The 27,388-nt window shown below is 48.5% G+C and overlaps 2 protein-coding genes and 6 non-coding genes across 10 annotated transcripts; 1 reads left to right on the top strand and 7 right to left on the bottom strand.

Annotated features, from left to right (window-relative positions):
• The first annotated feature begins 622 nt into the window (after positions 1 to 622).
• Positions 623 to 12,282, top strand: SLC25A35 (solute carrier family 25 member 35). Of its 2 annotated transcripts, none has more exons than XM_028703997.2 (5): positions 623 to 2,344; positions 5,009 to 5,074; positions 6,614 to 6,766; positions 9,017 to 9,146; positions 10,653 to 10,824. In XM_028703997.2, the coding sequence occupies exons 1-5, from the start codon at positions 1,970 to 1,972 to the stop codon at positions 10,676 to 10,678; spliced, it is 750 nt and encodes a 249-aa protein (XP_028559830.1). In that variant the 5' UTR covers positions 623 to 1,969; the 3' UTR covers positions 10,679 to 10,824. The 2 variants fall into 2 exon arrangements, with proteins under 2 accessions (XP_028559830.1, XP_028559828.2); XM_028703995.2 differs by having other exon boundaries at positions 626 to 2,344; positions 9,017 to 9,151; positions 10,653 to 12,282.
• Positions 11,844 to 27,388, bottom strand: RANGRF (RAN guanine nucleotide release factor). Of its 2 annotated transcripts, XM_028703998.2 has the most exons (7): positions 27,263 to 27,388; positions 25,580 to 25,733; positions 25,338 to 25,439; positions 23,533 to 23,649; positions 15,823 to 15,970; positions 13,867 to 13,961; positions 11,844 to 12,864 (listed from the first exon to the last, which is right to left on the bottom strand). In XM_028703998.2, the coding sequence occupies exons 3-7, from the start codon at positions 25,427 to 25,429 to the stop codon at positions 12,735 to 12,737; spliced, it is 582 nt and encodes a 193-aa protein (XP_028559831.2). In that variant the 5' UTR covers positions 25,430 to 25,439; positions 25,580 to 25,733; positions 27,263 to 27,388; the 3' UTR covers positions 11,844 to 12,734. The 2 variants fall into 2 exon arrangements, with proteins under 2 accessions (XP_028559831.2, XP_077773062.1); XM_077916936.1 differs by lacking the exon at positions 25,580 to 25,733 and having other exon boundaries at positions 27,263 to 27,354.
• On the bottom strand, positions 14,288 to 14,360 carry TRNAK-UUU (transfer RNA lysine (anticodon UUU)). Its single transcript has one exon. It is a non-coding gene; the product is annotated as a tRNA-Lys (tRNA).
• On the bottom strand, positions 16,103 to 16,174 carry TRNAA-UGC (transfer RNA alanine (anticodon UGC)). Its single transcript has one exon. It is a non-coding gene; the product is annotated as a tRNA-Ala (tRNA).
• Positions 17,383 to 17,454, bottom strand: TRNAA-CGC (transfer RNA alanine (anticodon CGC)). Its single transcript has one exon. It is a non-coding gene; the product is annotated as a tRNA-Ala (tRNA).
• TRNAA-CGC (transfer RNA alanine (anticodon CGC)) lies at positions 20,806 to 20,877 on the bottom strand. Its single transcript has one exon. It is a non-coding gene; the product is annotated as a tRNA-Ala (tRNA).
• Positions 21,896 to 21,967, bottom strand: TRNAA-UGC (transfer RNA alanine (anticodon UGC)). The gene has a single exon. It is a non-coding gene; the product is annotated as a tRNA-Ala (tRNA).
• TRNAA-CGC (transfer RNA alanine (anticodon CGC)) lies at positions 23,028 to 23,099 on the bottom strand. The gene has a single exon. It is a non-coding gene; the product is annotated as a tRNA-Ala (tRNA).

The raw sequence follows: 27,388 nt of genomic DNA, 5'->3' as shown, positions 1-27,388 counted from the left end.
AGGCGGCAATGCATTGAGCAGACCATCTCTTGGATCTGTGGATAAACCCCAATTCCCATCAGCCTCAGCCCCCATTGCCAATGATCAGGGATGATGGGAGTTGTAGTTCAGTCCCTGCTTATACTGTAAATGCTTTGCATGCGTGCACGTATTTTGTATTTCACCCAGCCCTCGGGGAATCACCGGGAGAGCGATTGCAAAGGGAGCCAATGCGGCGCCAGCCAGCGGTTTCGGTAAACTGCAACTCCCATCAGCCCCAGCCAGCATGGCCAACCACCAGGGATGATGGGAAGTGTGGTCCAAACCATCTGGAGGGCACCACGTTGGCTACCTCTGGCGGATCTCGGTTCCACCTTTCCGCCGCGGGGATTCAGGCCCCGGCATTTCCTGTCCATCGCTCCGGAACTCCAAAGGGCATGTGCCCTCTGCAAGCGCGCCTTGCAAACTTAATCCAGTTTAATTACTCACGCCCACCAATGCCCTTGAAAGCGACGCAGATAGGCGCACACTCGGGTCGTTTGCAGCACTCAGCCCTCCTGCATCGTCATTCGCCCCAAGGAAAGTCTTGGCATTTTGATGTAAGGGTCTGATCCTACGCGCTAATAAGAATAATTCGGTTTATTAAGGCCCAATGCACGCAGCATTGGGCTGACTCCGGAGCAAGTCTGCCTGTCCTCATACCCGCATCGCTTCTGCAGAAATTGAGTTTGGCACAGTAGCTTCTACTATCGAGATGATCGCGGAAAGACAGACACCCCCCCCCCAAGAAAAATCGCATTTTCCCTCCCGCCTGTCCTGGTTTAACCCGCCAGGTTTTCATTCATAAGCCCTTGGAGCGCTCAGGTCAGGCTGGGCTAAACAGGCCCCGCCCACCACGGCTGTGCAGAGAAGGAAAAAGGAGGGGGCGCGTCAGGCATCGCTTCCCCGATTGGTGCGCCAGAGGAGTGACGTCGTGGGAAGTGGCCGGCCGTTGGACAACTGCGCCGGTTGGGGGCGTGGCCCATCCCTGCCGCTGCGGGTATTACCTCCCGGCAAAGCCGGCGCCGGCTCAGATGGAGAGGAGGAGGCGAAGGGCGAAGATCTTTGGTGGGAGCGCCGCCTTTGCGCACTGGCCACGTGAGGAACCGGGGATCCCGCTTCCCATCTGACAGCGGACCCCACCCCGCATTTCCCCAGATTTCTCACCCAATGCCCCCTACCCTGTCCTTAATTTTGTGATTTCCCTGGAAGGTTGCCCCCCAACACCACCCCTGGTTTCTCTGCGGTCCTCCATCCCGGCTCCCATTAGTGGTGCAGAAGTCCGGCTCCTTCCTCTCCATCCATCACCATATTCTCTTTACCCCCCCACCGCTGTGCAGCAGAATCTTCCTCAGAGACTGGATCCCAAATAGCCTGGGATCCGTTGGCCACTGATCAGCTGCTTTAAAAATAACATTTCCCCCTGCTAGCCTCGCCAAACCCAAATTATGCCTCTATTTGGACCCCTTTCAAATTCTAGCTTCGCACCTCTCAAACCTGTTTCCTCCAGCCCTTAATTTCTCAGTTCCTTGAATATCATTTTCCCCCAACCTGGAAAAAAGGAAAATCTAAAATCGTCAGTCACCCCGCTGCCTCCCACCCCTTCTGATCCCTTAGCTCCTGAAAGTTTCTGGGACCTTTTAGATTGCCCGTTTCCTCCTTGCTCAAAGCTGACCCTTCCATAAATGTCTCTACTCCATCCTTCACAGCTTCTGTTTCCCTCCATTTCTCATCTGCTAATGCCAGCACTAGTGCTGTTTTGGCCTTCTGGAGACCTATAACCAAGGTCCAGTGGTTTTTTGTGGGGGTATATCCCCCTAATCCATCCAGGTCCTTTGTCCCCCTCCCCCAACTCCTTATAACACCTGGTCTTCTTCCATAGAAAGCCCACATTGCCTGCCTTCCCCTCACCCACCCCAACCGTATATCTCTCTCCCTCGGCTCCCCAACAATGGACTTCCTCCTCAGTGGGGTGGCAGCCTGTGGGGCTTGCCTGTTTACCAACCCGCTGGAGGTGGTGAAGACCCGCATGCAGCTGCAAGGAGAGCTCCGTGCTCCGGGGACCTACACCCGCCATTACCGCAACGTCTTTCATGCCTTCTACACCATTGGACGGGTGGACGGCCTGTCAGCTCTCCAGCGGGGCCTCTTGCCCGCCTTGTTTTACCAGTTTGGCTTTAACGGACTCCGCTTGGGCCTCTACGGGATCGCCGACACGGCGGGCTACATTCACTCCTCCGACGGGAGCATCAGCCTTCTGCGCACCACCGTGGCTGGGGCATTGTCCGGGGTGGTCAGTGCCACCGTGAGCAGCCCAATCTATATGGTGGGTCTCAAAGCGTGGGGAATCAGTACAGGGATGGATGGGGAGGGGTTGCAAGCCGTTGGGTAGGTGGGTGCAGGAGTGTAGGAAGGGGGGCGGGGGGGCGGTTCACCCCAGGTACCATCATGGAGGGGGGTGACAAATTATCAAAGAACAATTACTGCCCTACTAGGGAGGTTCATAAAAAAACTTTTTATGAAAATGCCTGCTCCAAATGTCTTATCTTACTACACTAGGGATTATATAGCTATATATGAAATTTCATGCATATCAGTTAATATATTGACCCTCCTCCACAAAACAGCTGTTTATTTGGCCGTTTTCCTATGTCGTGAAGGCTGAAATTTCAGTTCAGTGGAGCAGGGTCAAGATATATACATAATGTCTGTACTGCATTGTTTACTGTGACAGCACCTGCACTTTGGAACTCCCCGCCTATTGCAACAAAGCATGTGCCTTTGCTAGACTCTTTTCGGGCACTTGCTAAAAGCATTCTTCTTTAGGCAAGCATTCCTAGATGCTTAGGAAGTTGAAGTAATTTTGATCTTAATATTTTAGCTTTTGTATGTTTTAAAGTAGGATTGGTGATTTTACTGCTGTGGTGTTTTTTTGTTTTGATAAACCACTTTGCAGGTTTTTTAAAATAAATTTTATTAAATAAATAAACAATAAATATAGATAAAATAACACAAGACAAAACACAATCCATCCTGTAAATTTAAGTATTGTCCGCAGTCGCCTACTTGTTATCAGAGGCCCAGAATCCACATTCCTTTGTAAGAAAATATAAAATAATGCAAAACCGTTTTTGCAGGCAAAAAAAAAAAAAATCATTGTGGGGGGAGGGTGACAATAAATTTTCTGTGCTGGGAACCACCCGACCTTCCTACACCTCTGGGTGGGTGGAATTCCGTCGTCCCAATTCCGGAATTCTGCAATCTTGAGTGGCAAGAAAGTCAGGTTTGTGTGCTGTGTAGAACTGGGTGATGCATGAAACTTTGCATGTGTCTGTCCTGATGTGCAATGGGGACTGGTAGGGTGCAAGGCAGGGAGACCAGTAGTAGGTTCACCACCACAACCAATGGCAAACAGAGCCCACTGATTCTGGTTTTCTCCCCATCTGCTCTTTGCTGAGTCTCACAAAAGCAACACTGAGACTCAGGAGGAAGCCTTGGGCTGGTTGTAAGGAATAATAGCCCAGTGGGGCTGGTGGCGCAGTGCCCAATTTCCTCTAATGGACCCGCAGCCTCTGTTGCTGGTATGGCATGTATATATACCGTATTTTCTGCTCTATAAGATGCACCAGACCATAAGAGGCACCTAGTTTTTGGAGGAGGAAAACAAGAAAAAAAATATTCTGAATCTCAGAAGCCAGAACAACAAGACGGATCGCTGCGCAGCGAAAGCAGCAATCCCTTTTGCTGTTCTGGGCTTCTGGAATGCGCAGCCTGCATTCACTCCATAAGACGCACACACATTTCCCCTTACTTTTTAGGAGGGAAAAAGTGAGTCTTATAGAGCAAAAAATACGGTATATATATTTATCACTGAGTTCCAACTTGAAGTTCTTCTGTGGTTTTCTGTCGACGCAATCATTCCTAGGTAAAGCCCCAGTTTCCCTTCAAGACGTACGTCTTGATTTGTCTCACTGGTCTTAAGGCCAATTTAAGTTCATGGACAGTCTTGTCAAAAATGACTTTCCAATTACTCCCTTTTTATCCATCTGACAGCACCCACTGCTGCTAGCTGTTGGGGATTTGGCCAAGAGGGGATGTGGTGCCTAGGCTGAAAAGATCCTCCTTTAAATGCTACATACGCCACACTAGTCCTCAGCATTTAAAACACAGGGAGGGACAGACACACAAAGCTGTTATTTTTCTCTCATTTACAACCAACTGGGTCCTAAAGTCCCTGAGATCAAAACACTGTCATTATCTGTCACACAGTGTCAGCTGTTGACTTTCTGGACATCTTGTCATTGTGGTCCATCCATTCCTGCATCCTCCTCCCTGCCAACACTGGCCAACAGCAAGATGCTACAGGGCAGCCTTTGTGTGCGTTTGTGTAAGTGTTAAGTAACGCACTCTGTTTTCCTATACTTGGAAATATTGGACAGCCTTGAATGTAGGCGTTTGAATGCCCTGGTTCATGGAACAAAGTTCCACCTGAGAAACACTTCCCTGCCCTGGAACGGAAGTGTCGTTTCTGGTTTTCGGAGATGGCATTTCTCTATAGGGAGGCATATCCTTATTTTTATTAATAGGCCCCTTATGTTGTGACAGGGATGTGGGTGGCGCTGTGAGTTAAACCACAGAGCCTAGGGCTTGCCGATCAGAAGGTCGGCGGTTCGAATCCCCGCGACGGGGTGAGCTCCCGTTGCTCGGTCCCTGCTCCTGCCAACCTAGCAGTTTGAAAGCATGTCAAAGTGCAAGTAGATAAATAGGTTCCACTCCGGCGGGAAGGTAAACTGCGTTTCCGTGCGCTGCTCTGGTTCGCCAGAAGCGGCTTAGTCATGCTGGCCACATGACCCGGAAGCTGTACGCCGGCTCCCTCGGCCAATAAAGCGAGATGAGCGCCGCAACCCCAGAGTCGGCCACGACTGGACCTAATAGTCAGGGGTCCCTTTACCTATGTTGTGACAGGATGTTTCTTTCATTTCCACTGCAGGTGAAGACCCACATCCAGGCTCAGTCCGCTGCTGAGATCGCTGTAGGGCACCAATACCAGCACCAGGTATGTGGGGCTCGCTCGGTTTTTTACATTGTCCAGAGTCAACAACTGGTCCATCTAGCTGTGCATTGTCTACACTGGCTTGCAGTGGCTTTCCTGGATTGAACATGGAACCTTCTGCATGCAGAGCTCTGCTCCTGAGCTAAGGCCCTTCCTTAAGAGCATTGGTGATAGTTTTCAGGGGCCTAGCCAGGCATGCTGGCCCTTTAAGAACCCCCAGCTTGCTTGTACCAAGGGGACAGTATCTGCCATGAAAAGATTTTATTACCCTGGCAACCCTCAGGGTTGCCCAGCATCCAGGCCTCCCCGTGGGGGTCACTACCAGGAACAGCCAGCAACACCGTTGATGAAGTGTACTCAACGGCCACAGAGGATGGCTGGGTTCCAGAGAGACAAGGTGATGTTCTCCTTTCACATTCACATGCTTCAGGAAATCATGTGGAAATGGGTAGGGGACCTGCAGCCCTCTGTATGTAGCTGGACTCCCAGCTCCCATAGTTCTTGGCCATTTGCTCTATGGACATGGGCTGACGGGGGTTGGTGCTCAAAAATGTGAAAGGCCACAGGTTGCCCACCTGTGTCTTGTTCTCAGCGGGCTGCCCCCAATGGCAAAAATGTGTATTGCAGGATGGGGTTGTGTTACACCAGAGCAGGCTTCTTCAAACTCGGCCCTCCAGATGTTTTTGGCCTACAGCTCCCATGATCCCTAGCTAGCAGGACCAGTGGGCAGGGATGATGGGAATTGTAGTCTCAAAACATCTGGAGGGCCGAGTTTGAGGAAGCCTGCACCAGAGTTTCCCAAACTTGGGTCTCCAGCTGGTTTTGGACAACAAGTCCCATAATCCCTAGCTAGTAGGACCAGTGGTCAGGGATGATGGGAATTGTATTCCAAAAACAGCTGGAGACCCAAGTTTGGAAAACCCTGCATTACACACTCAACGACGGAATGTCTAAGCCTTTTATAAAACACTTAGACTGTGTGCCCGCCAAACATTTAAGGGACATTTCAAGGACATGATTTCTTCTGAGAAGTGTAGTTTACCCCCTTAGAACTACAATTCCTAGCACCCTTAAACTACAGTTCCCATGATTTTTTTGGGGGGGAAGTCATGTGCTTTAAACGGATGCTGTTCCTTCAGCCTTACAAGTGTAACAGAATAAGTCTCTATATTCCCATGCTGGAAATGTCTTGGCCAGTGGTGGGAGCTTCTGGGACTCCAGATGTTAGACTGCTGTTCACATCATCCTTAACCATTGGCCATATTGGCTGGGGCTGATGGGAGTTGGAGTCCAACAGTACGAGACCTTGTATTGCGAACCATTAAACCGGGTGCCCAATTAATTGCAGCTCCCATCACAATATATCACAATATCTTTAACTGATTCCCCAGGGCGTCTGCTTGGCCACTGTAAGAACAGGATGTTGGCCTGATGTAGTAAGCTCTTTATACGATCTAACTGGCTGCACGTTTCAGTCCTATCTGACCAATGACGTTTCAGGGGGACATTTGGTTCTCGTTTTCTCTCTCTTCCCATGCTCAGGGGATGCTCCATGCTCTGGCCATGATCCACAAAGAGCACGGCGTGCTGGGACTGTGGCGCGGGTCCCTCTCAGCTGCACCTCGTGTCATGGTTGGCTCTTCTACACAACTTGCTACCTTCTCTTCTTCCAAAGAATTCTTTAGCCGACTTGAGGTAAAGAGGGTGCAGAGATGTAGAGGTGACTGGGCTTTTGTGTGTTACCATAGCAACTGCAACAGCATCCTGGGTTTGGATTGCAATGGTGCTGGTGGGATTTGGGGATCCACTCTGCTCTGATGGATATAGATGCTAGTTGTCGTATAGGTGCAATATAGCAGCCCACACCTGGCAAAGTTAGGTTGGTATGCATCTGTGGTTTATTTTGAACTCACACTCCCTAAGTCAGGTGTGAAGGAACTTTGAGTGCTCCAGATGTTGCTGAACTACAACTCCCATCATCCCTGACCATTAGCCGTTTTTCTGCTGGGGCTGATGGGAGTTGTAGTTCATCAACATTTGGAGGGGCAAAGGTTCTTCATAACTGCCCTAAGTAAGTCATGGTGACATTGCTCTTTCCCTCGCACCTCTGAGCATTCAAGCCCAAATAGTGTATTTCAGAATCTATCCATTCAAGTGTGTGTTTTTGTTTGTTTGGTGGTTTTGTTGTACGTATGATGTCAACCTGCTAACCTTCCCCAGAGGGCTTAATTGTGTTTGGATTGCTATTTGCATTACGAGTTGGGCTTGATTTGTGCCAGGAGACCAGGTTGCGAGTGGATTCTCTATTGCATTCAGGACGGCTGAGGCCAGGAGTGTGTGTGTGCTGCTGCCCATTTTTAAGATAATTAATAGGTAAAGGTAAATGGACCCCTGACCGTTAGGTCCAGTCGTGACCAACTCTGGGGTTGCAGTGCTCATCTCGCTTTATTGGCTGAGGGAGCCGGCGTACAGCTTCCAGGTCATGTGGCCAGCATGACTAAGCTGCTTCTGGCGAACCAGAACAGTGCACAGAAACGCCGATTACCTTCCCACCAGAGTGGTACCTATTTATCTACTTGCACTTTGATGTGCTTTCGAACTGCTAGGTTGGCAGGAGCAGGGACCAAGCAACGGGAGCTCACCCCGTCGCGGGGATTCGAACTGCCAACCTTCTGATCGACAAGTCCTAGGCTCTGTGGTTTAACCCACGGCGCCACCCGCGTCCCAAAGATAATTAATACATTGGTTCAAATCTTATACCAAAAAACCCTCCTGTAAACTGAATACATAATGCAGACAAAAGAAATGTGCATCTGTGTGATTGCTTTGTGTAAATTTATTCTACTTTTGCCTGTTGTGGGGAAGAAAAAATGGCTCTGGTGCCAAGGAGCAGAGTAAGATGCTGGAACTCTTCCTCCCTCATCTACTGGAAGTTTTTCTCTGCTTTTGAGATGCCACCAGGTACTTTGCACTTGGTGCTCAGGTCCAAAAGGGTTTGCATGTTTCATTTCAAAATAAAAGCACGTGGTTCTCAGAATGCTCATTCTCTGCTCAGTTTAAATCCCTGAGCTTATGGGCTGCAAACCCATAAAGCATTCAGCTGATGGTTCCTGCACTATTCCTGCTTCTAGAGCTCATGACCACATTGGTCAGACCATTAGTCCATGTAGCTCAGCACTGTCTACACTACGGATGGGGAACCTTTTGGTCTTGGTGGGCCAGTTCTTTATATCCCCCTCCCACCCATCACATGGCCAACTTTGGGACCACCCACCTACTAATAACCTGGCAGCATAGAATCATATAATTATAAAGTTGGAAGTGCCCCCTGGAGGGTCTTCTAGTCAAATCCGCTGCAATGCAAGTATCTCAACCAAAGCATCCGTGACAGATGGCCACCTAAACTCTGCTTCAAAGATTAAAAAGGAGAGTCCATCTCCTCCCAAGGGAGACCATTCCACCGTTGAACTGCTCTTATTATATGATGTCAAGTGACTGACACATGGTGGACCTGCCTAGAGTTGGCCAACATGGTGGAGGAGATAGCGGCTAAGCAGGGCTGAACTATCTGCCCATCAGCAGATGTATGGAGAGCTCAATCCTCTGTACTGCAGGGAGGGACCAGCTGCATGAGCATCCAATCAGCCCACATCTCTACCTGCCACACACCTGTCATCACATATAATGGCAGGTTGGCACAGTTTTGCGGAAATGGCCTGGTGGGCCACATCTGGCCTGGTTGCAGGGTTCCTCACCTCTGGTCTACACTGACTAGCAGTGGATCACCAGAGTTTTACACAAGTGACTTTCTCAGCCCTGGCTGGAGATGCCAGGGATTGATTCTGGGACCTCCTGCTTCCCAAGTGCTCTGCCTCTGAGCTGTGGTCCTTCCACCTGCTCCTTCTTGATCACTCACTCCATATCCTTCCCATCTCCCATCCCCAGATCTTCCCTAAGGACAGTTGGCTGCTGGCATTGAGTGCTGGAATGACGAGCAGTGTCACTGTGGCTGTCGCCATGACACCCTTTGATGTGGCCAGCACCCGCCTCTACAATCAGCCTGTAGGACCCCGAGGTGAGGTAAGCATGGCTTGGGAGAAACAAGGTGAGAAAGCATGAGCTATTGGTGTGTTTTAGCGGCAGGGTGGACAAGGGCGAAGATGGAAACCATGGGAAGGATCCAGGTTAAATTAGTTGCATTTGTGCACCATTGAAATCAGTGGGGCTTAAGTGTGTGTCATGAGTCACCTGTCCCGTTGATTTCAATGGGACCTAAGTGCAGCTAACTTGGTCTGGATCCCACCTTGCCCCCAGATCTACTGTTAACTCACCCCACTCATTCTCTGTCCATCTCAGATTTCCCAGTCGATTCCCGGAAGTTGGAAGCTTTCATTAACATTTTAGAATAAGGTTACAAATAAGATTTAAAAACTGGATTTCACTGAAAGCGAAAATCAGTTTGCAGGCCAATCCTATGCATGTTTATTTGGAAGTAAATCCCTCTGTGGGGAAATGTGCATAGTTACATCTTTTAGGAAGCTGACTGTATCTCGAATCAAATCACTGATACAGTGGTACCTCAGGTTAAGTACTTAATTCGTTCCAGAGGTCTTAACCTGAAACTGTTCTTAACTTGAAGCACCACTTCAGCTAATGAGGCCTCCTGCTGCTGCTGTGCCGCCGGAGCCTGATTTCTGTTCTCATCCTGAAGCAAAGTTCTTAACCTGAAGCACTATTTCTGGGTTAGCGGAGTCTGTAACCTGAAGCGTATGTAACCCAAGGTACCACTGTATTGTCATCGCTGATTTCCACGGTTTTAGACTGGGGACATTCTTAGCCCCCCACATGAAACCTTCTGCCTGCAAAGCAGATGTTCTACCACTGAGCTGCGACCCTTCCTAAAAAGAATTCACAGCCTATACAGGGATCAAATCCAGAGTTTTGGTGTCATTAGCATGGAGCGCTAACCAATTGAGCAATTCAAACATTTACTCACCAGCCTCTCAAAAATAGTGTGAAAGTTCTCCCCTTCTGAATTTGTAAACCAAATCCATCTGAATTTAGATAAACAAGTTTCTGGTAATCCAGTGTCAAAACTGATTTTGTTTGAAAATCCCCCTTCTGATATTATAAACTACCAATATTTGCCTGTTATCTATACACAATCAATTCCTTCCGTCTCCAGTACTCTCTTTTTGCCTTTAAAAACATCCCTGGTTGTTGTCTTGATCAGTTTCCTGGTGCCCACGGTTTCTTTGCAAGTGCCACTACGGTAACATCCAAACCGTACCTTTAAACCACAAGGCTTCACCCAAAGAATCTCGGGAACTATAGTTTACCCCTCGCAGAGCTACGATTCCAAGCAACTTTAACAAACTACACTTCCCAAAATCCTTTTTGGGGGGTGGAGGTGGGGGAGAAACCCAATTGATGTTTCCTGCAATTCAGCTGTAAAGATTAGGTTTCCCCGGGGAAAAGTGGGAGAACGCAAGCTGAAGTCTGGATTGAGACCTCAGCGAGTTTTATAAGAAAGGGGGGAAATAAAAACACAGCTTAATTTTCTTCTCTCTTTCTACTGCAGGGCTTGATGTACAAGGGCCTTTTTGACTGCCTCTCCAAAATCATCCGTTCGGAAGGTTTCTTTGGGATCTACAAAGGCCTAGGCGCTTCCTATTTCCGTATCGGTCCTCACACCATCCTGAGCCTCCTCTTTTGGGACCAGCTACGCCGGTCCTACAGCGGCTGGACACAGCAGAAGCGATGATGTCAGCTGCGGCGGCCGCTGCCGGCTGCCTACTTGAACTCCCCTCGCATCTGCAAGGCCAGGGTCGTCGTCCTGCGATGTTTCTGACCTTGGCTCTGGGGCCATGGTGAGCATTGCAACCCATCACGCGGCAGCTGAATTTGCCCGTGATTGTTCTCACCAGCTTGGACCTTTCTCTCTTTCGCTGGCTGCACATTTGGGAAGATGCTTTATATACATACATCTAAATATATATATATATATACATATATGCCCACAAAACCCTTCCCCAAATAGCAAAGCTTGCGGCCGTAGCTTATCAACCGAGGAGACGATTGTGGATGGCGAGCGTGTTTTAGGATTTTTGCACCCAAAGCAGCCCCCTTTCCCCAGGCCAGCCCACCAAGGTGAAGGTAGCCTTCTGTCAGTTGCTTATTATGGTCTGCTAAGTCCATGGCCAGCTGCCCAACAGCCCCAAGCAAGAAGCAATCAAAGAAAGATTTGTGGCTGGCCACGTTTTTAGACAAAGAGGCCTGCTGAGCCTCACAAGGCGTTTCCATAGCAACCATTGTAGTAGGTAGGCCTCATAGGCCTCCTGTGTCCATGAGAATCCAGTTGCAATAGGCCAGCCCCTGGGTGGCACTAGAGTGCAATATTTCTCCTTCCACTACTCCCAGTCTCAGCTAAAATTAAAATTCAGTTGTCGGGAGATGGCAATTCAGGTTACTTTTTGATTCCATCCTCTCAAATCTGAGGAGAAGGGGGGAGAGTGACGGCTGTCCAAAGATGTAGGAGATCCAGGGTTTTATCACGATTGTGACTAAACCACGTTGTATAGCAACAAACCACACAAACGCTAAGAAAAGTGCTTTTGCCATAGTTGTGGGAAACCTCTGGCCTGCCAGATGTTGCCGAACTGCAGCTCCCATCAGCCCCAGCAAGCATGGCTAATGGCGAGGCAGGGTGTGTAAATCTAGCTCAACTCATGCTCTGATAGCTGCAGCCCCAGGAAGAAGAGGCGGCAAGGTCTTTATTCCAGTTATCATTGGAGTAACATTTATTTGCAATCCATACACATCATTCCTTAAAAATGGACCTATGAATTCCAGTTAGCACTGAGCAATATATATGACTGGGTTTTTAATGCAAGACTAAGAAGTATATCGTTTTTATATATATTTTCAAAGGATCGTCAGTTACTGCCTTTTCCCAGCATGCCTCTGTGCAACTTGACACCCTAGCACAGGGCAATATATAACCTGAAGAAGTCTGAAAGAACCACCTTAGTTGAAATATTGACAACAACAGGGGGATGAGGATGTGTAGGAGAGAAAAATAAAAGAAACACCTCATGAACATCTGCTTTTGGTCCTCAACCCCAAGAATTTGCTATGTATGACTCTAAAAGCTTATACCCCATATTATAAACATTGGTTGGTCCAAATAAAAGGCATCTTGTATTTTTTAATTGACTCTGAATTTTGTTCTAACGGACCGATACACCAAAACACCCTTGTTGCAGGAAATTTAAAAGGCAGGTTGGAGAAGGTGGTTGATACATTGGCAAACAGGTGCAGCAACCTGGAAGGACAAGTCCAGCTTCCCTCCCTGAACTGGGTGGGGTACATAGTTGGAGCGGAGAGGAATAGACCCCCTTCCAAAGGCAAACGGAAGCATAGCAAGCCAATATCGTCCAAAGGCAGGGGGGAGACCTGAAACCACCTTCTGGGAGCGGAGGTGCCACGAAACCGCCCTCTGCCATGCAAATGTCCTTTGGGCAATCAGAGTCCATGCCCAGAGAGCCGAAGCAGCAGATGGATGATCCAGACATTTAACCAGAAGTAGCCTCCTTAAGGGTCTTCACCCAAACGATTCTGGGATTGCAGAACAGATGGTATGCAGCTGCATCCTGGAGATGTCCTAACCAAAGATGCCGGGGTTGAGGAGCCGCACGCTGCGTACGAAGGTGTGGAAAAGCTCCACTGTCCACGGAGGCTGAGAAGGAGAAGCTGGAACCTCTGTTCCTGGGGCTGCGCTGCTGCTTAGAGGACTGGCACCAGAGGAAAAAAGGGAAGGGGGGGTGTTACTGTAGGAGTACTCCAAATTTGTGTTCTCTCTCTCTCTCTCTCTCTCTCTCTCTCTCTCTCTCTCACACACACACACACACACACAGCCAGCCTCTGCCTCTTTACCACCACCTCTGCAAAGTGCCTTTCTGCTGTGCCCGTGTGTTCAAGAAGCAATGCAGAATTCCTCCATGAGGACTGGCACCTTTCCTTTAAGATGTTAAAAAGCCCTGCACCAGGAGCTTTTTACAGATTTGAAAATAAGGGACCAGCAGCCTCAAAAATAAGGGATCAGCAGCCAAAATAAGGGATTTTCCAAGCACAGGTATGTTCAACTTCTGAGCCCCTCCGAGCCAAAGGCAGAAAGCCCAGCCAGCAGCCAAACGAAGCCTCAAGCAGTGGTTCCCACAGCGCAGCAACCCGGCAAAGGGGATGCAGCAAGGAAAACCACTGTCACCTCTCCGCTGGGAAGCGCTGAGCAAAGGCGAGTCGCCAGGCAACGCGGCTGATTTGATCGGCACAAGGCATGCAAGCTCCACCCCCCAGTCGTTCTTAGACTCCTTATTGGGTGAGCAACGCAGCCAAGCAACACAGTTGGAGCCTCCCTCCTCCCTGGCCGGCAGGGAGGGAGGAAGAGGAGCTGCTTCCTTTGAAACCCGGGAAACTTAAGGGATAGCAGCGGGACACGGCGCTGGGTTAAGGGACTTTCCCGCCAAATAAGGGACGGTTGACAGCTATGACCAGGAGCCTGCCTAGCAGAGCTTTTACTGTATCTGTTTTACAGCAAGGGTGGGGAACTTCAGCCTTCCTTGGAGCCAAATGTTGCCTTCCCAGCCTCTCTTTCTGGCTCTTGAGACTCTTCCCCCGTCACACCCTCCTCGGGTATTTCTGCCCGGCTGGTCAATGCGTCCTTGCTTGCCTGGATGAAGAAGAGGGAGAAGCGAATGTGGTCCTCAGTCTGCAAACAATTCTTCAAGTATACTCACTGGATATAGGTGGGGTTGTTGAAGGTGAGAAGCAGGTCTGTCCCGTACTGGGGCAGGCGCAGCAAGACCAAATGTAGAGTCACCTCGTTCTTGGCCTGTAAGCGAAAAGGGAGTCATCAAAGCCCTTGGGAACTGTTTTCTTGGCCTTCTGTTTTCTGATCACCTAGCATCCTCCCCCCCCTCCAAATGCAAAGACACTACTCAAGAAAATGAGAGTGTTAAAAAAAAAACCACCATGAGAAACGTAGTTTACCCATCACAGAGCTACAATTCCCTGTACCCGTAACAAACTGCAGGTAGAATTGGAAGAGGAATGTTGAAAAGAGAAGGCACTCTCTCCCGGCTTTTAAAAACTGGTCCTTCCAAATCCTAGCCTTCTCTGGCAGTGCTGGGGATTGAACTCAGCCACAAAAATGGGTAACGCCCAAGCAGGGACTTGAACCCTGGACCCTCAGATTAAAAGTCTGATGCTCTACCAACTGAGCTACCTAGGCTCTGGGTGAGGGACAGGGAACCTGTGGCCTTCCAGCTGCTGTTTGGACTCCCATCAGCCACAGCCAGCGTGGCAAGTGATCAGGGATGGGAGTCTTGCAGTGTCTGGAAGGCCACAAGTTCGCTATCCTACCTCTAGTGGAAAGAAAGAGAAAGGGGAAAGAGGAGGAAACGAAGTTTGGGAGTCCCTCTTCCAGAACGAATTCTAAGCAGACACCTTCTGTTTTAACCGTTGAATGCCTGCTGGAAATGTTTATATGCCTTCAAATTTATGTAGGCAAAGCGACTTCCGGCCTGCCCAGGAGGTGGGGTTGCGGGCTTCACGCCCACCCCACGTGAGCGGGGGCTGATCCCAGCCCCCGCGAGAGCAGGGGAATCCCGGTCGGGTCTGCCCCCCCCCCAGCCAGCCAATCAGCTGGCTGGCTGGGGGGGCGTGGCCTCCCCTATTTAGGGCCGGCACGGAGGGGGCTTGCCCTCTTTTCGCCGGCTCGTCCCCACGTTTTCCCACCCTCCGTCCCTTTAGCTAGGCTTAGGTAGGTCATTGACTTTGCTATGGACTTCGGTCTGTCGCCGCAAGGGGCATGGTAGGAATTTTTCCCAATTGGCGATTTCTGGCCTTTTGGTTTTTCACCTACCTCGTAGCAACTCGTCACAACTTCTCAGCATTGGCGGTAGGCATTGGTAAGAAGGGGTTAAGAGGATGTGTGTGTGGGGAGGAACGCCATCACCTCCCCCCAGCGACCGAAGGGTGGTCCGTTAAAGGACTCCGGGGGGCGTGGCCCTGTCCGAAGCCTATGGAGGTGAGGGCCAAAGGCACGCCCCAGAGCGGTGACCCGGGGGAGCTCCTAGTCGACGTGCCTCGGCGGGAGACTCCCCCGATATAAGGTTAACCCTTCCCCGTGTCTCCAGCAACTGGGCTGGAGCCGGATAGTCGTTAGGACCAATGCCTAAGCCAATGCCTCTCATTCCTGAATTCAATAAAGTTGTGGCCTAATTCGCCCAATTAACCTTAAATTATGGTGTCTCGTGTCTTTATTTATCCTGGTGGGGGGCGGGAACTCGCCACGCAATTTAAAAACATAGTTCATCAACTATATTTTTAATTGCCTACATAAGTTGGATGGCATAGAAAAAAAATTCAGCAGGCATTTAATTTTAACTTGTTGCCTGCTTTTTATTTATTATATATAAATACTCTTGCTGTAAGCCACTTTGGTTCCCACCCCCTAATGATGAAGCAGGATATATTTTTATAAATAAATAAGCAACCCCTCTGCCCCCCTGAGCAGACCTTGGAGAAAACTTGAGCAATCCTTGAGAGAAAAATTCCCAACTGATAACCAGGCGACACTGCTGGGCTAATTTATGCCTGCATTGGGGTGGGAAACCCCTGTCTCTATTTATGCCTATACTGATAGAATCAAAGTTCCTGATAAGTTCTATTCAGGCAGCCCTGATACCCACCTCCTCATCAAACTTGGCCACCAGCTGGCGGGCAGTGAGGCCCCAGGCGCTGCTGCAGCCTTCCAGAGCTAGGAGATGGGGAGCAAACGTTTCCTGGCTCAAAATCTCAGCGCTGGAAGAAGCACCAGCTATGTCCTCAAAGTGATATCTGGTTGGAAAAGGGGAGGGGGAAAAGATGTGAACACCAGAGACCAACAGGTGACCTACAGTATCTTATAGGTAAGCAGAGATCAAGCCTCACATTCTATCCAGCATTTCCCAGGCAAAGATTCGGCAAAACTGGAGATGCTGGGGATCGAACCCAGGACCTCATACATGCAAAGCATGCGCTCTCCCACTGAGCTACATCCCCACTTCCTGTTCTTGCAGGCTGGAAGTGCTCTCATGGTTTGTTCCATTTGTTCCTCACCTTACACAAGAGAGTCAAGGTGAAATGAAAAATTGCACAGAAATAAACTAAATTGTTAGTCTTTCATAATATGGCAACAGTGTGTTATTGTCCTAATGGGTGTAGAGGGAAGAGTTCTGAGCAGTGACAATCAAAGGGCGATAAAATGCAGAAAGAACAATCCGTAACAATCCAATTGTACGCAAAGTACAACTCACAGTACGTACGCGAAGTACCACCCACAACAGCAGCCATTTTGGTAATAACACAGTCATCCTAAGATGGTTAATACTTATAGTGAGACCATTGTCTCAATTCATGCCCATATTATGAAAATCAAACTTCCTGTTATATTCTATTTCAGCTGTTTCGCAGCTTTAAAGGTCCTTCACTGAAGAACAGCAATTGAAAACTGGAAGCCTGAAATATTCTTCCACTGGTCCCTGAATGTTAAATGTCCACACCTTTAAACCGGGGGTTTGCTCTTCTTCATTCTGTCTCTTTAGATGTTATCTAGAACAGGAGTGGGGATCAGGGTGGCTTGCCACAGATCAGCAAGGATGCCTGACTCCCAATTGTTTTAAAAGGGCAGGAACAAATGGCAGTGCCCAACTCCACCCACCTTTTTTCAGATTAGGTTGCTCTTGAAAGGAAGAAGCAATAACCAGGAATGGGATTATTCTGTGAAGGGACTGTGAGCTCAGCTCAGTTCTAAGTATTCAAAACAAATCCTGGTGTGTGTCTTTTTAAAGTTACGCCTTATCCACCCAGTTGTTGGATCTTGGGGTTTTTGTAAAAGACTTAGCAGAACCTGCAAGCTTGAAGGCATAAAATCATAGAAGTGTGGAGCTGAAAGGAGATTCAAAGGGCCATCTAGTCCAACCACCATCCTCTTTGTACCCCATGTTAAGAACTCTGTGCAAGTCCCCAAATAGTAGGAGGAAAGCCCCTAAAACAAAAGTTGTACTTTTCTATGCCCACAAACCTTGGACTTTGTCATTGCTAAGTGGTTCATTTGTATGCTGCCAACCATTTTGTGTTCTTCTCATACTGCAATCTGGATAATTGGGCGGGGGCGTGCATGTGTCTGGAGAGGACCATACTTATAGTTTTCTGTATTTGTAATTGTTTTTTTTGGGGGGGGACCAGTTTTTTAAAAGGAAAGAAGAACATGGAGATGCTGGGGATTGAACCGAGGACCTCATACATGCGAAGCATGCGCTCTACCACTGAGCTACATCCCCTTCCTGATTCTATGAGGCCTCCACCAAAGCATCTATTGTTCAAGGAACTAAATGTGTCTCTGAGAACCCATTGTTGCCAGCTGGAAGGGATCATTCAGCCTCAGGTTACATTAAAACAGGAAGCTAGAAATTAGCATCTGTCTCTTATCAAAGCAGAAGGAGCATATTTATCTATCTGCCTGCCTGCCTGCCTGCCTACCTAGGCAGTGGGGCACACCTAGCTACAAACAGATCCAGAAACTCATTTATGCTTGACATTCATTTACCCTCTTAGGTTTCAACAAATCTGGATTCCACCAACTGAATGCAGTGTTCGAAACTCCCATTGTTCTAGGCGCGTTTTGTGGCAGGGAATCTCATTAGTGTGAGCAGTTTCTGAGCTCTGGGTGCAGTACTGCGCCTAAGATTTCAGATTAAAACTGCAGAGTGGAAGGAAAGGAGGAGCTTTTTCCTGCCTCCCCACTTCCAGCTACTCTCTGAAGACTGGAGAAGAGACCCTTTTAAGAATATCAGGAGGGGTGGGCAGGGGAAGGACTAGAGACCATGGGTAGGAAAACTAAGGCCTGGGGGCCAGATCCAGCCCAATCGCCTTCTAAATCCAGCCCGCAGATGGTCTGGGAATCAGCATGATTTTACATGAATAGAATGTGTCCTTTTATTTAAAATGCATCTCTGGGTTATTTGTGGGGCCTGCCTGGTGTTTTTACATGAGTAGAATGTGTCCTTTTATTTAAAATGCATGTCTGGGTTATTTGTGGGGCCTGCCTGGTGTTTTTACATGAGTAGAATGTGTCCTTTTATTTAAAATGCATCTCTGGGTTATTTGTGGGGCATAGGAATTTGTTCATTATTATTTTTTCAAAATATAGTCCGGCCCCCCACAAGGTCTGAGGGACAGTGGACCGGCCCCCTGCTGAAAAAGTTTGCTGACCCCTGGACTAGACCATGTGAAAAATGAGCATAGTATTTCAGCTGCAGTTGGTTCATTTTCAGCTTTGTATTCTTGTTATATATAAAAAGTGTGCCTAGACATTCCATTGTTGCACCCATAACCTAGGTTTAAGGTGCCATTTAGCTCCTAGCTTTTATACAGTGGTACCTCGCAAGACAAATGCCTCGCAAGACAAAAAACTCGCTAGACGAAAGGGTTTTTGGTTTTTTGAGCTGCTTCGCAAGACGATTTTCCCTATGGGGTGGCTTCGCAAGACGGAAACGTCTTGCAAGTTTGTTTCCTTTTTCTTAACACCGTTAATACAGTTGTGACTTGACTTCGAGGAGCAACTCATAGAACGCGGTGTGGTAGCCTTTTCTGAGGTTTCTAAAGACTTTGGTGATTTTTGAAGCTTTTCCAAAACTTTCCCGACACCGTGCTTCGCAAGACGAAAAAAATCTCAAGACAACAAAACTCGCGGAACGAATTAATTTCGTCTTGCGAGGCAGCACTGCATCTCAATTTCTAACACTGACTGAATGGTTCACATGAAGGTTCTTGTGCAGTTCCTTCCTTACGTTTCTCGTTTGCCTGCAGAGCAAGGAGTAAAAAGTGGAGATGGAACCCAGAACCGCATACATGCACAGCACTGAGCCACATCCCCTGGCTCCACAGCTGCTGAGTACTCTCTGGTTGTTATTATTATTATTATAAATTATTAGGTTTATATATTGCCCTTCATCAGAAGATCTCAGGGCGGTTCACAGAGACAAAAGCACAAATAGTTAAAACAAAAACAACTGAACTGTAAACCCCCACCCACCCACAAACACATTTAAAAGGCACTTAAAAGCATTACTGCCTCTGAGCGTGGAGACAGAACGTAGCCTCCAGGATCTGCGGAAGCCGAGAAAGAACTTCCATCCTGGTTGGTGGTGCAATGCATTCAATTTTAGCATTAAGGACCTCTAGGGCAGCTCTAAAGATCACATCTCCTTCCATGCGTTTTAGGCTTTTCTCCCTGCACACAACACATTTAAGGCTGGAGTCCTGCATAGCAACACTTCCCCTGAGGAAAAGCACCCCTGAACGCAGTCTGGCATACGCCCCGGAAAACCTGCCATGGACCGCATTGTAAATCCTTTCTTAACTCTGCAATTTGAAGGCAGCACATTATTTGCTAGAAGCTGTTAAAAATTAGATCGCTTTCTGTCCTGTCTTAACGGCCACCACTCCAGGGGTGCAGAGAAAGAACAAGGGAATGCTAACTGTGCAGTGGCGTAGCGTGGGGGGTGCAGGGGGGGGCCGGCCGCACCGGGCGCAACATCTGGGGGGGGCGCGCGCTCGCTGTCTCCGGAGTCGCCGAAGAGCCTCGGGCGCAGGCTGTAGCAGAGCCCCATGTCTCGCGGAACCGACGAGCTGGCAGCGGCTCTCAGTGCTGGCCGCGGTCCCCGCGCGTCAGGGCCACGGAGGGCGCGCCAGGCAGCCCCTCCTCACAGCCCCGCTGCTGCAGCTGCTGGGCCATGTTGCATTTTCCTCGCCTCTCTGCCCTCCTCCTCCTCCGGGCAAGCGGCGTCGTTTGGGCGGCGGCGGCAGGGGCAACTCGCCTCAGATCACCTGACACGGACCTGCCGCCGCCGCCATGGCTACCTTACCGTAAATACCCCAGCCCAGGCAGCAGCAAGAAGAAGCTGGCAGCGACGGCAGGTTAGGGGTTAGGGAGCGCAAATTACTTGCCTTGCCCCGGGTTAGGGGGCGCAAATTACTTGCCTTGCCCCGGGTGCTGACAACCCACGCTACACCGCTGTAACTGTGTATGCATGGGAATAGCCAGGATTTATGTTTCCCGGGGGGGGGGGGGACGGGATGGCGGGGACAGAACACTCACCTGTCGTCATCCTCTGCCTGGCTCTGTCTAGCAGATTCAGAATGAAATGTCTCGGAAAAATTACTTTCTTTGGACCCCCAAGTGCTCAGAAAAATCTGTCAAAACCTTTCTACAATTTCTACTTTTAGTTAAGTATTTTTATTTATTTACTTGATTTTCGCTATATACCCATGTGTGTATGTGCTAGAGCATTTATTTTTTTAAAAAAATACAGTGGTACCTCGGGTTAAGAACTTAATTCGTTCCGGAGGTCCGTTCTTAACCTGAAACTGTTCTTAACCTGAAGCACCACTTTAGCTACTGGGGCCTCCTGCTGCCGCAGCACGATTTCTGTTCTCATCCTGAAGCAAAGTTCTTAACCCGAGGTACTATTTCTGGGTTAGCGGAGTCTGTAACTTGAAGCGTCTGTAACCCGAGGTACCACTGTAGTGTGTAAGAGTGTCTTCTTTAAAAAAGAAGAAGAAGATTCCTGTGTTCCAGTCACACTGGATGCACAAAAAGCCACCCGGCAACAGGGAAAAAAGAACCACCCTGGAGATGCTGGGGATTGAACCCAGGACCTCATACATGCGAAGCATGCGCTCTACCACTGAGCTACATCCCCTTCCTGGGTCTGCAGTGTCTCCACTAAAATATCTACTACTAAAGAAAATGAAAGAAAACCTCTGACTACACATTGCTGCCAACTAGGTGAGGAAAGGAAAGGAATTTTTTTTAAAAGCTTCAGCTTGCATTAAAAAGGAAACTATAGTTTAAAACTTGTCACTTATCAAAACATACCTATTGTTGCAATCATAGAATTTTAGAGTCATCTAGTCCAACTCCCTGCAATGCAGGTGATGATAGATGATAGATGATAGATAGATAGATAGATAGATAGATAGATGTTTGTTTGGGGGGGGGGGGCGTTAAAGGATAGGGAAGAGCCTGGATGATATCTGTGGGTCACTTCCAGGCCTGTGATTCTGTAGCTGGTGAGGTTTGGAATCTAGTACAAGCAGCTGCTGAACCCGTCAGACCAGTTCCCTTTGTTAGGCTGATCTCCTTAACAGCCCCTCAGTCATTTCCCTTGGACTACTACAATGCGCTCTACATGGGACTACCTTTGAAGGTGACCCGGAAACTACAACTAATCCAGAATGCGGCAGCTAGACTGGTGACTGGGGGCGGCCACCGAGACCATATAACACCGGTCCTGAAAGACCTACATTGGCTCCCAGTATGTTTCCAGGCACAATTCAAAGTATTGGTGCTGACCTTTAAAGCCCTAAACGGCCTTGGCCCAGTATACCTGAAGGAGCGTCTCCACCCCCATCGTTCTGCCCGGACACTGAGGTCCAGCTCCGGTTCCCTCACTATGAGAAGCAAAGTTACAGGGAACCAGGCAGAGGGCCTTCTCGGTGGAACACCCTCCTACGAGATGTCAAAGACATAAACAACTATTTGACTTTTAGAAGACACCTGAAGGCAGCCCTGTTTAAGGAAGTTTTAAATGTTTGATCTTTTACTGTGTTTTAAATATCCTGTTGGAAGCCACCCAGAGTGGTTGGGGAAACCCAGCCAGATGGGCGGGGTATAAATAAATTATTATTATTCCCTGCACAGCAAGGAGTAACAAAAAGTGGAGATGCTGGGGATCGAACCCAGGACCTCATACATGCAAAGCATGCGCTCTACCACTGAGCTACATCCCCTGGCTCACCACCTGCTGACCATTCTCAGGTTGGTTGATCTGTGCCACCATGTGGTCACTTTTCTCATTATTGGTCTGTTAGGGGCACTAAGGTGTCGTAAGGATACCCTTCGCAGAGCTAAAATTCCCAGAACCCTCAACAAACTAGCAGTCCCAGGATTCCTTGGGAGGAAGCCACAACAATTAAAACGGCATTAGAGTGCTTTAGATCTATGGTGTGGATGTGACCTATACTTCCCTGCTGGTGGGATGTTTTCACAATCATTCTCTTCTCTCCCCCAGTTCAAATAAATCGCTAGAAGAGCATAAGATGCCACGGACAACCTCAATTTTTGTCCTGCCTTAATAACCATCCAAAGGTTCAGAGAAAAAGCAAGGGAAATGTTTTAGCATTTCCAAAGCAACACGTTAAGAGCAGGGATGGGAAGATCTGTCTATTTCGGATCTTGCGTTTCTCATTTTTCCAGTCTGTTTTTCGTACGCAGTTCTAATGGAAACATTTTTGAGAGCAACTTTCCCTAACGGAATGCATTTCTGTACACAATTCTCTCTACTGCATGGCTCTGTATGCACACACTTTCCCCATATACAGTGGTACCTCGGGTTACATACGCTTCAGGTTACATACGCTTCAGGTTACAGACTCCGCTAACCCAGAAATAGTGCTTCAGGTTAAGAACTTTGCTTCAGGATGAGAACAGAAATCGTGCTCCGGCGGCACAGCAGCAGTGGGAGGCCCCATTAGCTAAAGTGGTGCTTCAGGTTAAGAACAGTTTCAGGTTAAGAACGGACCTCCGGAACGAATTAAGTACCTAACCCGAGGTACCACTGTATATGCATTTTCCATAAACAATGGTTGGTTAGAGAACTGCATCGCAAAGTGCAGAAAAAATGCCTGTGTTTCGTTCTCAAATTGTTTCAAAGATGCAGCTTTAAATGCAAAGTGAATCAAACCACACACCCCTAGTAAAATCTTAAAAAGGGATTTAAAAAAAGAAAAAGCAGCACACTTCAGGAAAGCTGTGCTGAAGAACAGATGTTTCTTCCCTCCTCAAAAAATCTGTAGGTGCTGGGGGTTGAACCCAGGACCTCGTACATGCGAAGCACGCGCTCTCCCACTGAGCTACATCCCCTTCTCCTGTCTTTGCTCTGTTACTGCAGGCTAAGAGTGGCCTTGCATGGTGAGCTGCCCAACATATTATTGCATTTATTATTGCAAAATTGCTTCGAGACGGTTCCTGGGAAGCGATTCCTGCGTGGAATGAAATAAATAGGCTTCCCTGCTTGTTTTTTGTTTGTATTTTAAACTCATGCAGAACTACATCAGATAAATGCCCAAAGGGAGAAAACGTTTTATGAAGGTCTGGAGGAAGATTTACAAATACAAAACTCATGATTTCCCCCACCCACCCACCAGTGTTGAGAATCAGCCCTCTCTACAGGTGATGATAAGAGAGATTTCTCTGAGCAGGTGTGTATTTAAATCTCAGCTGGTCAGTTTAGGATTAGGGTTCTTCATGCAAAACTCTGTTTCACAACAAAAGGACTCCAATTCCCATCACAAACCTGGCAGCATTTTCGTCAGGGACATCTGCCTGGTACTCTAGAAGTTCTACGATGAAGCTCTGATCCGTGCTGGGGTGAACAAAGACTTCCTGGTTATCAGGGACCTGGCGCATTTCACTGGAAGGGGAAAAGTTGGGTCAGATGGGAGAATCGAGTAAGACCGGCCTGACTTTGCTAAGGTAGGGCAGGTGGGCTAAAGGTATCAGCCGCTTTATGAGGCTTCCCCATTGCGCAGCCTGGACACTGAGGTCCTCCTCCGAGGGTCTTCTGCTGGTTCCCTCACTGCGAGAAGCAAAGTTACAGGGAACCAGGCAGAAGGCCTTCTCGGTAGTGGCACCCGTCCTGTGGATGTCAAGAAGATAAAGAACTGCTCCAACAGAGCCTAACCAGATGGCTCCAAGCAGACCCCAATGATAACAGCCACACTTTGCCACTTCCTCCCAGCACCTGGTAATCTGAGGAATACTGTGCCTGCTCATGGATGCTCCATTTATCATAATCACGGCTGATAGCCATTAATAAGCCCATCAAGGCAGAGGACCTTCTAAGTTGTGGAACACCTTCCCTTCAGATGTGAAGGAGATAAAGGACTACACAACATTCCGAAGACATCTGAAAGGCAGCCCTGTATTGGGAAGCTTTTTTATACTTGATGTTTTACTATGTTTTATATATGCTGTAAGCTGCCCAGAGTGGCTGGGGAAACCCAGCCAGGTGGGCGGGGTATAAATAAAACCCTCCTCCTCGTAATCTTCCATGATTGCATCCAATCCTTTTTTTTAATTAAAGAGATGGCAAGGGGAGGGGGAGACATATAAGCTATAAGTTAGCACAATCTCTTAGGCCAATTAAATCCACAAGCTAATTGTGTATTGTATTTTTTAAAAATGCAAGGGAATGCAGGAAAGACTTTACTTCCCTCTATCACCCTCTCTTGATGGCAGAAAGTGAGGAGGAATTAAAGAACCTTTTAATGAGGGTGAAAGAGGAGAGCGCAAAATATGGTCTGAAGCTCAACATCAAAAAAACGAAGATCATGGCCACTGGTCCCATCACCTCCTGGCAAATAGAAGGGGGAGAAATGGAGGCAGTGAGAGATTTTACATTCTTGGGCTCCATGATCACTGCAGATGGTGACAGCAGTCACGAAATTAAAAGACGCCTGCTTCTTGGGAGAAAAGCAATGACAAACCTAGAGAGCATCTTAAAAAGTAGAGACATCACCTTGCCGACAAAGGTCCGTATAGTAAAAGCTATGGTTTTCCCAGTAGTGATGTATGGAAGTGAGAGCTGGACCACAAAGAAGGCTGATCGCCCAAAAATTGATGCTTTTGAATTATGGTGCTGGGGGAGACTCTTGAGAGTCCCATGGACTGCAAGAAGATCAAACCTATCCATTCTTAAGGAAATCAGCCCTGAGTGCTCACTGGAAGGACAGATCATGAAGCTGAGGCTCCAATACTTTGGCCACCTCATGAGAAGAGAAGACTCCCTGGGAAAGACCCTGATGTTGGGAAAGATGGAGGGCACAAGGGGAAGGGGACGACAGATGATGAGATGGTTGGACAGTGTTCTCGAAGCTACCAGCATGAGTTTGACCAAACCGCAGGAGGCAGTTGAAGACAGAAGTGCCTGGCGTGCTCTGGTCCATGGGGTCACGAAGAGTCGGACACAACTAAACGACTAAACAACAACATCACCCTCTTTTCTTAGTTTAGGGGCAAAGCAAAGGGGAACTCTCTGCTGGAAGAACTTGGGTGTGACGATACCCTCAATCAAACTGCTGCCCCCAGGGTCTGACGTACCTGACATCCAGGCTTCCAGGAGGGAGGAAAGCAGAAAAGGCTCCTCCAAAGAGCAGGTGGCCTTGCGGCTGTGGACCCACCTCATTATCCATGGCCTTCTGCCTGCAAGAAAAGTGGGGGGAAGATTCATGTGAGTGCACTGATTTTTTGGAAAGAATTTGAAGCTGAACATTACAGGTGTCATCACCTCCAATACCCCAGCTTAATTTCTTCAGATAATATTTAATTATTTGATTTCTTACCTGCCCTTCACAAGATCCCAGGGCGCAGTACAGCAATATTAAAAACAGTTTAAAACAAATCACCGTCACAGGAAGAGGCGAGTCCTAATATATAACTCAGGCATCCAAGGTCAGGATATAGAGAGATGCCTCTTCAGCATACGAAGGACAAAAGCTGTATGATGACACGACACACAAGGAAAGGGGGAAAGGGAGGGAAGAGGAAGAAAAATCAAACTCAGGCACCAGTTCTTAAACATTGTATATGCCAACAGCCACAGATTCACTTCTTACATATTCTTACTCTTTCACACACACAACCTACAGCAGATGCCTACAGAAATGTACACAGGGAAGGGCCATAGTTTGGGCTGAAGGTCTGTGGCTCAGTGGCTGAGTATCTGCTTTGAACGCAGAAGGTCCCAGGTTCAATCCCTGGCATTTCCAGGTGAAACCCTGGAGAACTATTGCCAGGCAGTGTAGGCAGCTCTGAGCTAAGTGATGGGACTTGGTAAAGAACACAAGGATGTTCCTAAGAACATGAGGATGGCATCAAGATAAACACGGGTGTGGCCCTTGATTCTGACAGCTTGAAAAGAGAGTTAGACAAATCCATCATGGACAGGTTTTTTTAAACCACTTCTTCAACTTGGGGTACCCAGATGTTGCTGAACTACAACTCCAATCACCACCAATTAGCCATTGGCTAAGCAAACATCTGGAGATCCAAGGTTGAAGAGTCACCCTTGGGACGCGGGTGGCACTGTGGTCTAAACCACAGAGCCTAGGGCTTGCCAATCAGAAGATCGGCGGTTCGAATCCCAGTGACAGGGTGAGCTCCCGTTGCTCGGTCCCTGCTCCTGCCAACCTAGCAGTTCAAAAGCATGTCAGAGTGCAAGTAGATAAATAGGTACCGTTTCCGTGCGCTGCTCTGGTTCGCCAGAAGCGGCTTAGTCATGCTGGCCACATGACCCGGAAGCTGTACGCTGGCTCCCTCGGCCAATAAAGCGAGATGAGTGCCGCAACCCCAAAGTCAGCCACGACTGGACCTAATGGTCAGGGGTCCCTTTACCGTAAGCAAACATCTGGAGATCCAAGGTTGAAGAGTTAATAGACCCTCTAGGTTCAGAAGGAGGGTACCCCTGAATCTGGAGGGTCTACAGTATTAACTAGTAGCTTATTGATCCTCCAAAACAGGGATGGCCAATGTGGTGCCCTCCCAGAGCTTGTGAGACTACAACTCCCATCATCCCTGACAATTGGCCACACTCACTGGGGCTGGCGGAGCTGGAACTGAACGATGTGGCACCACTCTAGCTACTCCTGAAAGGCGGTGGGAGGGCTGTTGCTTTTAATCGTGTCCAGCATCATCTGACCACCCCCAGCTGGAAACTGGAGACTGGGGCTAGATGGCCTTTTGGCCTGATCTAGAAGGGCAGTGCTTATTATATCAAACGGGAGAAGAGATGGGCAAGGCGGGCCGATGGGGACAAAAGACGAAGAGTCCAGTGGCACATGGAAGAGAGACAACTTTAATAGGGCGCAAGCTTCCGTGGACCACAGGTCGCTTCGTAGCTACGTCATGGAAAAGAGGGAATTCCTGGAAATCTGCACGGGGGGTGGGAAAGAAGTAATTCCTTTTATTCTTTTTAAGGCTCCCTGCTTGATTATTGGGATGGCCCACTCTCCCTGGGCCAGGCTCACCTTTGAGTCACGTTCGTTTCAAGGGCTCCGGCTGCTGCTTCCCCTTTAAATCGTACCCCGCGAATGAATTGCCCGCCCAAAGGCGGAAGGTTTCTCAGGCAAACCAACCAATCAGAAACTACGGGT

This window comes from Podarcis muralis, chromosome 13, assembly GCF_964188315.1.
Source record: "Podarcis muralis chromosome 13, rPodMur119.hap1.1, whole genome shotgun sequence".
NCBI classification, from domain to species: Eukaryota; Metazoa; Chordata; class Lepidosauria; order Squamata; family Lacertidae; genus Podarcis; species Podarcis muralis.
This window is presented reverse-complemented; position numbering and strand designations above follow the sequence as displayed.

Excerpts from the sequence above, each read along its gene's own strand:
- RANGRF (XM_028703998.2), bottom strand. The coding sequence starts at position 25,429 with ATGGATAATGAGGTGGGTCCACAGCCGCAAGGCCACCTGCTCTTTGGA. Across the intron at positions 13,962-15,822 it reads TGGCCAAGTTTGATGAGGAG|GCCAAGAACGAGGTGACTCT; the intron begins GTGGGTATCAGG and ends TTTCGCTTACAG. Across the intron at positions 12,865-13,866 it reads AACAACCCCACCTATATCCA|TCCTCTAAGCAGCAGCGCAG; the intron begins GTGAGTATACTT and ends CTCTGGTGCCAG.
- SLC25A35 (XM_028703995.2), top strand. The coding sequence starts at position 1,970 with ATGGACTTCCTCCTCAGTGGGGTGGCAGCCTGTGGGGCTTGCCTGTTT. Across the intron at positions 2,345-5,008 it reads TGAGCAGCCCAATCTATATG|GTGAAGACCCACATCCAGGC; the intron begins GTGGGTCTCAAA and ends TTTCCACTGCAG. Across the intron at positions 9,152-10,652 it reads CTGTAGGACCCCGAGGTGAG|GGCTTGATGTACAAGGGCCT; the intron begins GTAAGCATGGCT and ends TTTCTACTGCAG.